Raw genomic sequence first — 15,519 nt, forward strand, 5'->3', positions numbered from 1 at the left:
ACCTCCCAATCAACTGTAATTGCATAAACTGAACTGATTGCATCACATCTAAAAAAACAGTGACAAGCTGGAAATGTCCTAAGCCAATGGGTGCAAATGCTCAATGAACAGATTGTCTGGAAGTGACCTTGACTGCAGATGGAATAGCTCATTACATCTCAGCTAAGTACACCAGTGAGGTTGCAAAGGCAAGAGGTATGGGAATGGCCACAGCTCAGTGACAGAGCATCTCTGTCGCATGCAGAAGGTCCCTGGTTCAATCCCCCATAGCATCTCAATGCAGGGAGAGCTGGGAAAGTCTCCTCTGAAAGAGAGCTGCTGCCAGCCAGTGCACTTAACATCTGAGCTAGCTGGACCAATGGTCTGGTTCGGTATAAGGCAGCGTCTCATGTTCCTATGCTCCACCCGGTCAACCACTCGCAGCTTCGGAAAGGAGACTCTCAGCAGCGCCGCCAGTCAGCCTGCCTGGGCAGTGGGGAAACCGCGTTTCGGAGCCGAGGGCAGCCATAGCAGCATCTCAGAGCCGGAGGGAAGCAGCGCCTGCAGAAACGCCATGAGCATTTGTAGGGAGGAGGCGCGCGGCCAATGCAGCAGCCACTCCGGCCAAAGAGGTCGGTTCGTGCCTTCCTCTGAAAGTGAAGGCAGGGGCAGGCAGATCGGGGATCTACCCGCAGATCTCAGGATGCTTTCCACCCAATTTCTTCCCGCCCTAAAATTGCCCTGCTGGAATGAAGATAGTTCGGACTAGCAGAAGTAGATTAAAATAAAAATAAAATTGCTGGAGAACTCAGAACTGTGAGTTCCTACATCCAGTTTTGCTGCTTAAAACCAATTCCTGGACTCCGAGCGCTTTTGCGCCTGGGTCCGCGTGATGGATGGATCTGGGGATTCTAGTAAAACACGCGCAAAGTAAACACTACAAGCCCGAAGCTCGCTCGCTCGCTCTCGGTCTAAGGTCCCTCCCTCGCCCCCTTATCTCGCCAATCCACTTTCTCAGGCAGGAGGAGACGTCTAGCCAGCTTGCCCATTTCACTCTGGTTACCAAAATGGATTGCTCCTGTCTACGCTTCTCCCTGGCGCTGTTTGTTGGGGCAAGTGCAACACTTTTGGAGAAAGGATTGCAGTGAAAAAAATATGGCAGCAATTATTCAGCTGCCCTAACCGTCTCCTTTTAACTTCACACGTTAGGTTCTGTTCAAGGGAAGACTGCGGGGATGGGAAAAGAGGAGAGGCGGTTTTTTTGGTGGAGGGAGTTTCAGTCAAATCTGTTGAATTTCCCCTTCAGTGCAAAGCCCCTTCTCTCCTGCGGAGGCTCAGATGCTGGTAAGGAAGCGCATCTTCCAGGGAAAGAGAAATGATTCACTCGTATCTTGTCATAAGGGGTGGGAAGTAAGGGGGGGAGGGGGGGAGGAGGAGGAGGAGGAAAGACAGGATGGTATAAAGCAAGAGACCAGACATTGCTCTGCCACAGTTGCTCTGAGGTCCTGGGAGAGAGAAAGAGTACACACTCTTCTTCCCGCTTCTTGTCTGTCCGCCTCTCCTAATACTTGAAAAAAGAGACTTCGCCACCCGCAGGTTCCAGAGGAGTAAATATAACAAAGAGGGTCTCTTTCCCCCTCCTCCTTCATATTTTGCAAAGGTGAGTGCCGATTTTCTTCCTTAAAAAAAGCATTTTTAATTTTTTTTACAATCGGTGTTCTTGCCCCTAGAGAATCCAGAGGGCGTAGCATTTCAAGTGAGAATTCTAAGCCTGATCCTTAGAGATCAGTCTCAGGGGCTCTGGAGATTTATAGCCAGTGAATCCGGACTCCTTCCCCTCATCTGCTTCCTCAGAGGGATGGGGTAGTTTTGTCCATTTTGGCTCTGTGCTTTTATTTTTGTGTCTTCTTTTTTTGTGTAATGCTTTTATTTGATTGCATTTTCAGCCTGCTCTTTGGATTGCATCCAACTTAAGTTAGAGCTAGGCCCATTGAAATGAATGGACACCAATAACTTGGGTCCATTAATTTCAATGGGTCTACTCCAAAGAGCACTTGGTTTTTTAAAATTTGCATTTATGTCCCACCTTTTCTTCCAAGGGGCTCAAGGAGATATACATGGTTCTTCCCCTCCTCACTTAATCCCCACAACAACCCTGTGAGGTTCAGCTTCATGACTAAGTGGAGATTTGAACCCTGGTCTCCCAGGTCTAAGTCAAATGCTATAACCACCGCACCATACTGGCTCTAGATACATCCTTTGAGAATTTATTTATTTTTAAAGAAAGTGGCATACAAGTGCAATTATTATTATTAGATTGAGCTGACATTTAGTTGTATTTCCACTTTGTTTTATAGCTGTGTGTATTTTTTTAAACAAAAAGGTGCCTGAGTTTATTTATTAAATGGAACTCACATGCATCCACATCCATCCATGCCAGCTCTATGCAAACTGAAAGAGTGTGACTGACAGGCTCATATTTGTCCACTTATGACTTGAACCCAGTCCAAAAGTCAACATTGTGTCTGCTAGGCTATATACTTGCTTCCTCACAAGGGCTGAGTCCTTGGTATGTCTGTCTCCTGAACCAGATCATTTTTGCTCAATGTTTTATGGAACACAGCAGAGCATCTGGTGCAATCTTCACCTCTCCTCATCTTATGCATGGATAACCTTTGTTCCATGCGTTGCCTGCTAGTAAATGCTTCAGTGAAGATGTAATGAATTTACATTGTGCTTGATTGTAGGCTTGCTGCAATCAATACACCTAAAATTAGTCATGCCCATTAACTTCAATGGGTCTACTCTGAGTAGGGACAGCATTGCATACAACCTACTTTCTCTTCCTCCCACATTAGCTCATTTAAAAACTCCTGACTTGAGTACCAATAGACCCAAGATGTAGTAATTTGAATAACTGTTGGAAAATATTGGATAGTTTTATTTATTTATTCTGACATTTAAACCCCATCTTTCCTCCCAGGAGTTAAGATAGTGGACATAGTTCTTCCCCTCTCCCATTTCTTCCTCACAACACCCCTCTGAGGTGGGTTAGGCGGAGAAACAGTGACTGGACCAATATTCCTGGCTGACAGGATTTGAACTTTGATCTCCCAGGTCCTAATACACCACACTGGTTCTCAGCAATAATCTATTTACCTGTCTAGATGTTGGATGAGTTTAAAAAAAATCAGGGATGGAGAGAACCTGTGACTGCACAGATGTTGGATTCCAGCTCCCTTTATGATAGGATCATACAACATAGTCTTGCACTGAGTCAGATCGTTGGTCCATCTAACTCAATAGTGTCTACACGGACTGGCAGCAGCTCTCCAGGGTTTCAGGCAGGAGGTCTCTCCCAGCCCTACCTGGAGATGCCATTGGGGGATGGAACCTGAGACCTTCTGCATGCATGGCAGAGGCTTTTCCACTGAGCTATGAATCTTCTGGGCTGGGGCTGATGAAGGGTAAAGTCCAACAGGTTCTGCACTGCCTGCCTTAAACAAACTGCTACTTGTGTGAAATAGCAAGCTGCTTACAAGTTATATTAAAGCAGCATCATTCATTCTAAAGCTGGCACATCCTAACATCTCCCATCTATTCAGCCCTTCTGAAACTCCTCATTTTCCATCATGCTATTAGGAACCCATGGCAGATGGCAGTCTTTAGCAGATTCGCACGACTTAGGCTGCTATCCTGTAAATACTTACCTGAGAGTAAGTTCCATTAAACGGTACTTCTGAGTAGACATGCTTAGGACTGCTCTGTACTAATCCAGGGCTATGCATGTTTACACAAGCCTAACTCCTACTCTGTTTGGTGGGGCTTGCTTACTCCTGGAACAACATGTACAGGATTGCAGCTATCGTTGGTTAAAATATATTTTTGCGGGAACATAGCTGATGCTGAAGAACAACTAGAGAACATGTTGTTCATTTTGGTTAATGGTGTAAGAATTGCTAAATGCAAAAAGGAAAAAACAATATCCTTAACTAGTCAGCTCTTCAGTGGGTTGCTATGTACTCTTAAGAATCAGAAGGGTTGACTGTTTGGGCCGGGGTAGAATGAATAGGCTTCTATGGCCTATGAGCTAAGTGGGCTATAATTTTAAAAGGGATTATTAGATCCTATGGGCTGATTTCAACATGGGACAAATCTGTGTGTTGAGAATGTGAGTTCAGCATGGGCTGCTGTGGCTGCTGTGGCTGCTGGAAGGATTAATCCCATCTCCCAGTTGAGAATTAACCATTATCTGTTTATTGAGCTGCACAGTTCAAATACCTATCAAGTTTTTAAACAGATCTGTAATATGAAGACATGGGTCCCCAACCTTTCTGGAGGGAGATTGGGGGCACATTTCAGAATCTGTCAATATACCCATTTCACAGAAGACAAACTGACAATGCAGAGAAACCCTCTCCTCAAAGAGCAGGCAAAACATCTACATTCCCTCCCCAATAAAATACAGACACAGGGACACAAGAAGCTGCCTTATACCAAGTTAGGTGACTGGTCCACCTAGCTCAGTATTGCCTACACTGACTGGCAGTGGCTCTCCCAGGTTTCAGACAGGAGTCTCTCCTGACCCTACCTGGAGATGCCATTGATGATTAAACCTGGGACCTTCTGCATGCAAAGCAAGTGCTCTACCACTGAGCTATAGTCCTTTCTCCAAATCCCAGTTCTCAGGATTCTATGTACAGCATAGATTGAAATCTCTTTGCAAAAACCCAGAACGATGCTCTGAGCTTAGCACTTGGCCAAGCATCCATCTGATAGTTTCACCTGTTGAATGCTGTGCTCATGCACAGATCCACCAGGCCTTATTTTCTAAGAAGGCAGTTTGCTCTTGGGAATCTGTAGCTGATGGGACTCTGTGCAGTAAGTGTGGCAGAACAGGGGCTTCTTTTATTGGCCAATCCTGCCTCAAGCCAGGGGTGTGGGGTGACTCTGCTTTTGTTCCCAGATCAAATATCACTTCAACTGATCATAGCAAAGGTTTCCCTTTTGTTCCATCCCTCCAGATTCTTTTTCCACATGAGGCTTCTCCTGGGTCTGCACCAGGAGGCATTTTTTCTGCCGACTCATGGCTTTCTGATCCATCCCAGATGTTGACGCGGCATCCGTAGCCTAAGCCCGACGGATTGAAAAGGAGGCCATGCTCCTACAGTTTCCTCCTTCCTCCTCCCCACTCCCACCCTCTTGCTTAAAACAAAAGCAAAGTTTATTCAGCTGCCTAGATGGCAGCAAGATCCTTTCAAAAGAACTTCAGGCGCATACCACAAACTTCCAACACAAACACAGTTTTGTTTGGGCAATTTTCTTTTTGGAAGGCATCTCAAATGCTGTGAGCCCACGAGAGCTTGACTTGAGGGGTCGGTGGTGGTATAGAAAGCCCTAAATAATTGGGAGCCCAGGTATACCGGAGAAAGGGCCTCTTCCAGGCATACCCTACCCAATTATTAAGATCCTTCTGGTGATCGCCTGCTTGCTATCGCCGCTGGTTTGTATGTCACTCTTCTTTTATCCCAGGGGAAGAACCTTTGTATTTAGCCTTTGGAGCCATCCTTCTTTGCTGACTCTGCTACTTTTGCTTTCTTGCACTCCACTGTCTCCTGAGACAGATGGGTGCCAGCAACAACAGCGAACGCTGCTCCTGCTCTGCTTTTGTTTCCGATTTAATCGTGGTTCCCAGGAGTGCAGTGGCCAATTCAGAAGCACAGGATACCTTCGTGACAGTCACCATCAAGTCCCCTCACACCCTTCCAAGATTATGCAGCTTTCTAAGATTCTACAACAATATTGTCATTATACAATATTAATAATTAGGGGTGCTTTGCAAAAATTAGTGCAGAACCTCCATGTGTTGCTGTTCAGCTAGAGCTACTATTTTCTGTACACATACATTGGCAAATGACCTGGAGCAATCCAACATCTTCTCTTGGAGTTACATGTTTTCCATGAAGTTCCCTTGTTTGGAACAGAAGCGGCACACCATTCTTTTGAAATGGAAGCACCTTCTGTTCTCAGTGTTCTTAAATACTTAGCTTTGGCTCAAAAGGCTCCCGTTTCATGCTGACTGGATGCTGGAGACAGAGACCCTGCTGCAGAAACCCTGGACCATGACCCCACTGATGCTGCCAGGCTGTCACCATTCTTAGGTGGGATTCAACCACATACTGGCAAATACAGGCTGCACCATTGTCAGTCAGTGAGGACATTACTGAGCTAGACAGACCAATGCAGACTCCTTAGAAATGTAAGAAGAGCCCTGCTGGGTCAGGCCAATAGCCCATCGAGTCCAGCATCCTGTTCTCAAAATGGCCAACTGGGAATATCACAGGCAGGTCACGAGTGGTATCAGTGTTCTCCCTGCATGTGATTCCCAGCAACTGGTATTCAGAGCCATACTGCCTCCAATAGTGGCGGCAGAACCCAGCCACTGATAGCCTTATCCTCCATGAATTGGCCTGATCCTCCTTAAAAGGCATCCAAGCTGTTGGGCATCTTGGAAGGAGGCATCCCTTGGGAATGAATTTATCCAAGAAAGGAAGCACAGCAAATCTTGGAGGAATGTGGTGTCCATGGACCCACCACCTGATGAGAAGTCTGGTCTATCAGGTTTCTCCCTTACCCCCCCCCCCCACTGTAGCGCAAGGAATGGGGAACCTCTTCCTGACCCACCAGGCACCTGACCCAATGCGGCAGTGAAAGGCATGGCTTAGATTCAGGGTGGGGGATGAGCAGCTTAGCCATTGTGCTACATAATTGATTGATTGAGAGAGAGAGACAGGGGATCCTGCTGTGGCTTAATGATCTCGAGTCTTCCAAAGTGAATAGCGGGTCATTCCTCTGCTTCCCTGCACAGGGGCACCTTGGAAATCATAAGCTGGGAGAGAACTCTGCTTCTGCTCCCCTTTATCACAAGACAGAAGAGCAGCGGCCAAGCTCCCAGCTGGAGGCCAACGCTAGACAGTGCTGTTAGCTTAAGCTGCATAAAGAGCAGACAGTTCCCTTCGAGGTCAGGATGGGATAAGGAGGGGAGAGTAATTAAAGTGTTTGCCTGTCCCCACATCTGGATTGTGTGTGACACAGCAGGACTTTTCTCTCTGAACGTATTTATATGGGGCTGCATCCAGTGTTGCCTTTCGGCTTGCATGGCAGACTTCCACTGGCACAATGGGATCCCCTCCATCTAATTTCTCCCCCACAGTCCCAGCACCATACACCCTCAAAATTTTCTCCAGATGGTTGGAGAACCTTTTGAAGGAGATTTTTTGGGATGTGGGTTTGTGTGCATGAAGAGAAGGGGAACAGGAAATCCCACTGGGCAGTGCTGGATAGCATTGGCTAGGTTTATGATGCTTTTCCTCCAGGTTGCTCTGGGCAGCATTCATAGGGTCCACCAAGCAGGGGTGGGTGGGTCAGCCTAAGCTCACCCCATTTCATTTCTCCTGGCGTCCTACCTTGATCTCTTCAATCCGGTTTTGTGCAGATTTCTTTGAAAGAATGCATGAAAAGATTGCATTTAAATTGGACACATTGTTTGCATGCATTTCCTTCAAAGACACATTTTCCAATGTTTTCCAGTGCAGTTTCCCCATAAAACACTTGCCTGAAATGCATTTGAACTATAAAACATGCATTTTTTAAAAAAATGTGGAAACTGCATTGCAAAATTCAAAGGGGTACAAAATTCAGAACTGCAGTTTCAAGTAAGTTCAGGACTGTCAAATTGAACTCTTCTGCAAAAGAGTTTGGACTCTTCTCCAAACAACATTTAAGGCTGTGCCTACTCCACACACACACATCTGCAATAACCTTGTGAGGAAGGTTAGCCTAAGAGATAGGGACCAACACAGGTCATGGAGTGAGAGGGATTCAAACTCAGGTCTCCCTGTTCCTTTCTGGAGGCGGAGTGCTGGACTTGAGAGAAGGTTGTGGTCTGATCCAGCAAGCAATATAAAAGGTGCCCTCTTGGCCTATCCAGTCCAGCATCTTGCTTACCACTGTGGCCAATTAGATGTCTTTGGGAAACCTCTAGCAGGGCATGAATGCAATAGCCATCTCTTGCTGTTGCTGTCTCTGGCAACAGGTGTTCAGACCAATACTGCCTCTGAACAATAGAGCTGGAGCAGAGGGATATTGATTTTGTTCATGCCACTGCTCTTTTGAGGAGTTAAAAGCTGGTCAGGAGGCTGAAGTTAGAGCTAGATTAGGGAGAATTGATCAGAAGCAGGATCTAGGCCAGGGATAGGCAAACTTTGCCCTCCAGATGTTTTGGGACTACAGTTCCCATCATCCCTGACCACTGGTCCTGTTAGCTAGGGATGATGGGAATTGTAGCCCCAAAACATCTGGAGGGCCGAGTTTGCCTATGACTGATCTAGGCTCAGCAGAGGAAGTTCGGGATCTCACTTCTTGAACCAGATTCCATTCCACAACCTTAGGTTGATCCTCTGAGCCTTTGGATTCTGGAGAATGTCAAGGAATGTGAGACTGGCCGACGAGTCAATGCTTGCTTGGCGCACAATTTCATTATTTCATTTTAAATCATGTCATTGCTGAAATTCCTGGTTCTGGCCATTGTCAGTGACAGGATACTGGATGACTTGAGAGGGGAAAGAGAACTTGTGGCCAGTGTTTACTTCTCTTCTTCCACAGATTTTTATCAGTCTTGAACCGGCTCCTCCTTTTAGAGAAGCACTTTCTGCTTCTTGTAAATTACTCATGCAGGACACTGCAAGTCACTCAGCACTCTCAACCGGAGAGAGGATTGTCTCAGCGTATTCTTTTCATAATCCCTCTGAGAGCTGGTTCCGACACATGATGGTTGCCATCTGGAGGCTGCTTTAAATTGGTCCACGTGGTGGTTGTCATCACGTGGAGAGCTGCTCACTCTAAAACAGCTATCTTAGGTCTTAGACAGTGAGATGGTTCCCAGCAGCTCTGTTGAGAGTCCTTAACTTGGGGACCTCCAGCCCTCCAGATGTTGTTGGAGACCCGAACATCTGCAGGGGTGCAAGTTTGCTGCTTTTCTTATAAGTGAACTGGATACCATTTTTGAGGGGGTGGGAGAAACCAAACTCAATAGCAGAGCACCAGCTTTGAATGCAGAAAGCCACAGCTTCAACCCCTGGAATCTACAATTTGAAGGGGATGATTTAGCCAGGTGATAGAGTAGAATTATTTCTAAGACCCAGGAGAGCTGCTGGCAGAGCAGACAATACTGAACTGGATGGGCCAGTATATAGTCTGACCAGATAAGGCATCTCCTGCAACCTCAATAATGCAAAATGTGTGCTCGACCACTGGACTTTGACACCTGTCCCCCAAAATTAACTGCAGTGGGTCCCTAAATCTGATAGATGGCAGGAAAGGATTTTTGGTGGGTGTAAAGGAACACAGAAAGCTGTCAGCATTGTGTGCGCTGACTGATAGCAGCTATCCAGGGTTTCAAATGGGGAACATTCCCAGTTCCAACTGCATGCAGACTAGTTGCTCTACCACAGAGGCATCCATTAGATGGATGGTTTATCGAAACTGGGAGGTTGTTCCCTACCTGTTCTAGATGGGTTCACACTCTCCTGAAAAGTGCACCTGGAGCAAGCTCAAGCTTTGAAGTTGTGCTTGGCAAAATGGTTTTGGGCGGTCACTCTCCTATATTGTTGGGCCTCCGCCAGGCTTACCTGGTTCCAGCAGGTACACAGATGCATGATGGGCTGCTGCCCTTTAAACCCCCCACAATTCCCTTTTAAACCAGCGCTGCTCCAGAGCATTGTGGGAAACTAAATTGGTGGCCTCCATTGAGTCAGGTGTTGCTTGTACGATCCATTATTATCTGGTATTTTCCATTCAGAGACGAATAATACCTCTGGGAACAAAGAGACAGTGGTCATATTCACACCATATATTTATACAAATATGGATCTACAGTGGTACCTCGGGTTACATACGCTTCAGGTTACATATGATTCAGGTTACAGACTCTGCTAACCCAGAAATAGTGCTTCAGGTTAAGAACTTTGCTTCAGGATGAGAACAGAAATCCTGCTCCGGCGGCGCGGTGGCAGCAGGACGCCCCATTAGCTAAAGTGGTGCTTCAGGTTAAGAACAGTTTCAGGTTAAGTACGGACCTCCGGAATGAATTAAGTACTTAACCTGAGGTACCGCTGTACTTTAAACAGTCATGACTTCCCCCAAATAATTATGGAAACTGTAGTTTGCTGTTCAGAGCTTCCCTATTCTCTTCCCAGAGCTGCAGTTCCCAGAGTTCCCTGTGAAGAAAGATTGATTGTTAATCTGGAAACTGCAGCTCTGGGATGGGAATAGGAGTCTCCTAACAGCTCTCAGCACCCTTAATAAACATATAATGTTTTGATGGGTGGGGGAAGCCATGACTGTTTAAAGTGGTTTTAAATGTGCTTCAAATGTATGGTTGTGGATGATTGCAAGGACAATACCCTGTCTGTTAACATGGTAAGGTCTAGCTGCTGGAAGGATTTAAAGAAAATTGGCTGAGTTGTCCGATCCTACAGGCTCTCCATCCTCAGTGTGCCTACATAAAGCAGCTAGTTTGCTGCCTCTTGCGTGTCTGTGTGTGTGTGTGTGTGAGAGAGAGAGAGAGAGCGCCAACAAACATTACATCAGATTGGCACATTGCTCCCTCTGTAACTTTACTGCAGAGAGAGCAAGTGAGCAAAGGCCTGGCCCTGTTTGGGAAAGAGAGTCAAGACGGCCTGCGAGGTCTGATGGGGCGGGGGGGGGGGGAAACGCGGCTTATGGTAACCGTCTGCTTCCCTACCTAAAAAGCTGTCCGCGTTGAGCAATGGGCCAGGCTAAAAGGCCACATTGTGGACGCTTTACAGAAGAGCATCTATTTATAACCCCCTCAGAGAAGCCTCTGAAAGTAGGAATTGTTCCCCTGAAGTGGGTCAGACTGTCTACAAAAGTAACAGCTTGAGGTTAGCCACACCAAGCCAGCCTCTTGCTTGAGTGGGGTTTTGCAGGAGGGTGTGTGTGTCAGTTGGGCGACGAGGACAGGACCAAATAATGCTGGAAAGAGAATGAGGTTAAGGCAATATTTGCCCTGAAAAAAAGTGAACTCATCGGCCAGGAAGCTAACAGGCACATAGTTTGAGAAAGGAGAGAGGGTGGCTGCCTTAGGTTTATCAGTGACAGTTGGATGGGGAGAGAATGAATGGTGGAGAAGATGCTTTAGATGCACAGAGCTTAGAAGGCAGGGGCCCCTTTAAAGGGAGCTTGTTTCAAAGAGATTTCCTCTGCAGGGGAAGAAAATCTCAATCTCCTTCTCCCTCCCCCCCCCTCTCTCTCTTTCTTCAGCTAAAATTGCCTAAAAAGAAATGTTTCTTGCTAAAGTTCCCCTCAACTATACAGAAGTGTCAGCCTCCAGATGCTTGGGTTTTAATGTTTAATGTGTCTTACAAGGCTGTCTTCAGTCCCTTTAGGGACAGAGAGGAATTTGGTTTTCTTTGCCTTTTTATGGCAAACACTATACTTGGAATGTTGCACCTCTATGAGTTTTGCGACGTGGTTCTCCCACCAGACAATGTGTACGAAAATGCATATATTTGGGGGAAATGCATGTAAAATGCATAGGTTTCTGAAAATCTGAGGCAAAAATGCTTCCCTTTGGGGGGAAATGCATACAAATATATGGGGCGGGGGGGGGGGGGGAGAGAATCACACTACGATGCTGACAAATTTCCATGACGGTTTTTCTCCTTATATACACAAAAGTCACACTTTGCAGTTCTTGTGGTCACGGAGAGGCTGGGAAGTGCTCCCCCCAATCTGAAACAAGTTTAATGAAGGGAAGGAGGTGCTTGACACAATGGTTTAGCAAGTAGCTGCCTGGAGTGCCTCCCATCTTCTTTAAATGGGGGGTGGGGTTTGGGGTGAGCTATGTGGGGAGAGGTGAGGGGGTAAGTGAGGTGTAAAGGCAGGGTTGGTCAGGTGCAGAGGGAGGGCAAACAGGTTTTCGGGGTTGGCAGGCAGAGCAAGCAGGAGTGGCAGCCCCTAGGTTGTTGGCTTTTAAAAATGCAGCTTGCTGTGGAAATGTGAACTGAATTTAAGACCGGAAGAGTGAGAAACAAAGAGAAACTGAAATTGACAGTTCCATTCATCCCAACTTCAGTTATTATATATGATTATATGTACATATATGATTATATGATATATGTATGTGATGATATATTTCACAATATATCATATAGTGTGTTATAAGAACACAGTGCATAAACAAACAAAAAGAACCATGTAATCAAAGCATAGCTGAATAAACATGTGTGCTTAAACATCAGGCATGGCAATGAAAATATTTTATCAGGAGCCTGGAAAGTTGGAAATTTTAGCAGGGAAAGTACATCTGTGCAAGATGGCATCATGGCTTTGGGTAAAAAGCCTAGCTGAAAAGTGTTTGTTCATGTGTTAAATATATGGGTAGCACCTCACTATGAGGGAATCTGACTATGCAAGACACAAGTACTTGCTGCATCAAAGCCATTCTCTGTCATTGTTACCACTGACTTAGGGCACATCCAGGCATCCTTTTGTGTCCTGGCCCTTTCCCTGGGGAAACCCGCATTTTATCGCTGAATTGGAGCAAACGGCAATCCACAGAAAACCTGATTGCTCTGATTCAGCAGTAAAACACAGGTTTTCTGGGGAACTCACTGGAACAAAAAGAAAGAAAGAAAAGAAAAACCACTCAGACATGGAGCATGAAAGCCCGGATTGGTGCCTAGAAACATGGCACAAAAGGAGTCTGGATGAGCCCTTAGTGTAGGCATCTGGCTTGCTTTCCAATGGCCAACTCTTTCCATTCCAGCTGCCTGAAGAAGGAATGTCACAAGGTCTTTGTATGCAGTGTGGGCTGCAGCTCAGTGGTAGAGAAGTTGCTTTGCATGCAGACTGTTCCAGGTTCAAAACTAAGGCAGATGCCTATGTTTCCTGTGCTCTCTAAGTCACTGTTAAAAATGTTCAACATCTCAGATCCATCAGGGCTCATCTTACATTGTTGCAGCTAAATATCTTTTTTGTCCAACTCCATCCCCAGACCTCACTGATACCATTCTAGAGCCAGTCCAGCACCCTTGTACATGTCTTTCCCCAGCAAAGTGACATATAAGTAATAGAGTAAATAGGAGAAAATCCTGATGCTTCCTTTGCAAAATGGATCTTTCATTTGCTCTGATATTGCTGGTGACAGATTTTGGGAGCTGGCAGAGGGTTCTGTGTCTGTTTTTCTGCCAGGCAGAAACAGCTCATAGCTCGTGGCTGACCTCTTCAACCTGGCTCTTTGGGAATGTCTGCTGTCCTTTTCCATTAAGATGGGATTCTGCTTCCATAACAATACTTGGCAGGACCACTTCTCCTGTCTGGGCTGGCCTGGAAATCAACAGGGATTGGGGCTATTGAAGAGCTTATACAGGGTATAGATTGTAAGGGCATCTACTTTACACACAGAAGGTTCCAGGTTCGATCCCTGGCATCTCCAGGTAGGACTGGGACTGGTCCCGATCTGAAACCCCAAGACTCACTGCCAGTCAGTGTAGACAATACTACCAACATCTAGGAGAACGCTGGCCCTACTGTTAGGCAGGATGAAGCACCTCTGGTAGCAGATGCTTGGTGCAAGGGGTAGTAAAATCTCAGAGGACAGAGTTTGTGTACCATGCAGCCTGCCTTTCACCTAATCTAGCTTGCTGCCCTCAGTTACAGTAAAGGATGCTGTCATCAGTCTGGAAGTTAGAGCCAGTTGCTAGCACAGTTGGCTCCTGAATATGTCATGGGAAGGTGCCATCTACTCCTTCACCTCAGACATCAATGTCTTGGGTCAGCCCTGTCTGAGAGGAGAGGCACTGATGTGGGAATGAACCAAGTAATGGATTCCTCTCATGTTGAATGGGAATTCTGCCATTACCCCCAAAACATGAATGACCTTCTCTGCTGAGGCCCCCATTCCATGCAGCTAATGTCAGAATGGGCAGCTAAATCTTATCGCAATAATAATAATAACAATAATTGAAAAAATGTAAGCTTTCTGTTTCATTTAATGGAGAAAAACACGACAGCTTGAAGAGCCCCATTTTATAAGTTGGGGTAAAGAAACTTTTCTTTTTTCCAATTATTTTTTATTGAGTTTCAAAGATGTTAACAATTTAACTTCTAATTTAATACAAATTTAAAATAATTTTTATAACTTGATTTCCCACCCTTCCTCCTTGATGTTTCCATCCCCACCCTTTCCTGCTGCATTATATAACATACTTTTATCTGTTACATTTTTCCTTCATTAGGGTAGGGAAACTTTTTCAAGCCACATTCCCTTCTGAGGGAGACATGCCAGTGGTGGGTGGGCAGGGTCAGAGGAAAAAGTGGATAGAGCAGCGGATGTGAATTTTACCTTTTCTCCAGGACAGTAGTCCTAATTTCTTCACACTCTCACACCCTCCATCCAAGCGAGCAAAAACATCAGAGTTCAAGGGCATGTTTCAGCCAGCCAGAAACATAAAAGGGTGATGGTGAGGGGTGTGGCTAGGAAGAGGGTGTGGCTTGGGTAGTGTCATGAAGGCAACACAGAGAAGCCTAGAAGCCCAAGAGCTTGCCCAGTGTTAGGCTGAGAATAACTAAACTTTCTTCACTTTCCCTCTTCACTTTCTAGATCTGTTGCACAGACAAGAAGACATCCCTTTGAGGAGTGTTTCTTCTCTCATCCCAATTCCACTGAGCAGAACATGGCCAGAAGTCCCACTCTGACTTGGACTGTCGTACCATTTGGGCTACTCTTCCTAGTCCATGGAATCCATTGCTTTTTCTTGCCCAATGCTACCGAGTTGGAAAGCATCCTCAGTAAATACCAGGAGGAGCAGCCCCACTCAAGGACCAAGAGAGCCATTTCTCGATCGGACAAAGAAGAGATTCTAATGCTTCACAATAAACTGAGAGGTCAAGTCTACCCTTCAGCATCCAACATGGAATACATGGTGAGTTCAAAACGATAAGCGAGGCTTAGCTCTGCCTCAGAATTTCCCTTCCACTCCTGCTCCTTTGTGTGCCATTTGTGCTTACTCCCCCAAGTTCTGGACATGAATTTTTAGGAAATATGCACCACAAACAGAAGCCTTCTTCTTGCACAGCTTGCAAGTAAAGACCATGTTTAGCTGCAGCTTTGGTGATACACAGACTTCAAGATCCCAGTCATTACATTAGGATGACCAAAGATACGGTAATACACAATTACATGGAAGCAGGGCACAGGAAGGTTTTATTACACATTACAAGGGAGACTTAATATAGGCTTGCCTGTTTGGGTGACAGCCACCCAAACTGGTAAGCCTGCATCAATATTCCCTTTGTAATGTGTAGTAAAAGCTTCCTGCTGTCATGATGATGTGCATTTTCCCATCTTTGCTCCACATCACTGGCTGCCACTACTGAGGGTGAATAAACACATCATGGTTGATTCCTATAACTTTGCGCTTTAGCACTGCTAAGGAATTGCTTTTCCACAAGCAG

At 45.9% G+C, this 15,519-nt stretch overlaps 1 protein-coding gene across 2 annotated transcripts in view; it reads left to right on the forward strand.

Annotated features, from left to right (window-relative positions):
• Positions 1 to 1,036: 1,036 nt before the first annotated feature.
• Positions 1,037 to 15,519, forward strand: part of CRISPLD2 (cysteine rich secretory protein LCCL domain containing 2) — a 45,545-nt gene continuing 31,062 nt past the window's right edge. Inside the window, exons 1-2 of one of the 2 annotated variants that reach the window (XM_083625924.1) lie at positions 1,037 to 1,639; positions 14,666 to 14,987. In XM_083625924.1, coding sequence (XP_083482050.1) covers positions 14,739 to 14,987 — 249 coding nt within the window. In that variant the 5' untranslated portion in view covers positions 1,037 to 1,639; positions 14,666 to 14,738. Of the gene's footprint in view, positions 2,501 to 13,503; positions 14,988 to 15,519 lie in introns of both variants that reach the window. The other variant, XM_083625925.1, reaches the window with a different exon arrangement.

The sequence above is a fragment of the Podarcis filfolensis genome, assembly GCF_964270895.1.
Source record: "Podarcis filfolensis genome assembly, chromosome: 8".
NCBI lineage: Eukaryota > Metazoa > Chordata > Lepidosauria > Squamata > Lacertidae > Podarcis > Podarcis filfolensis.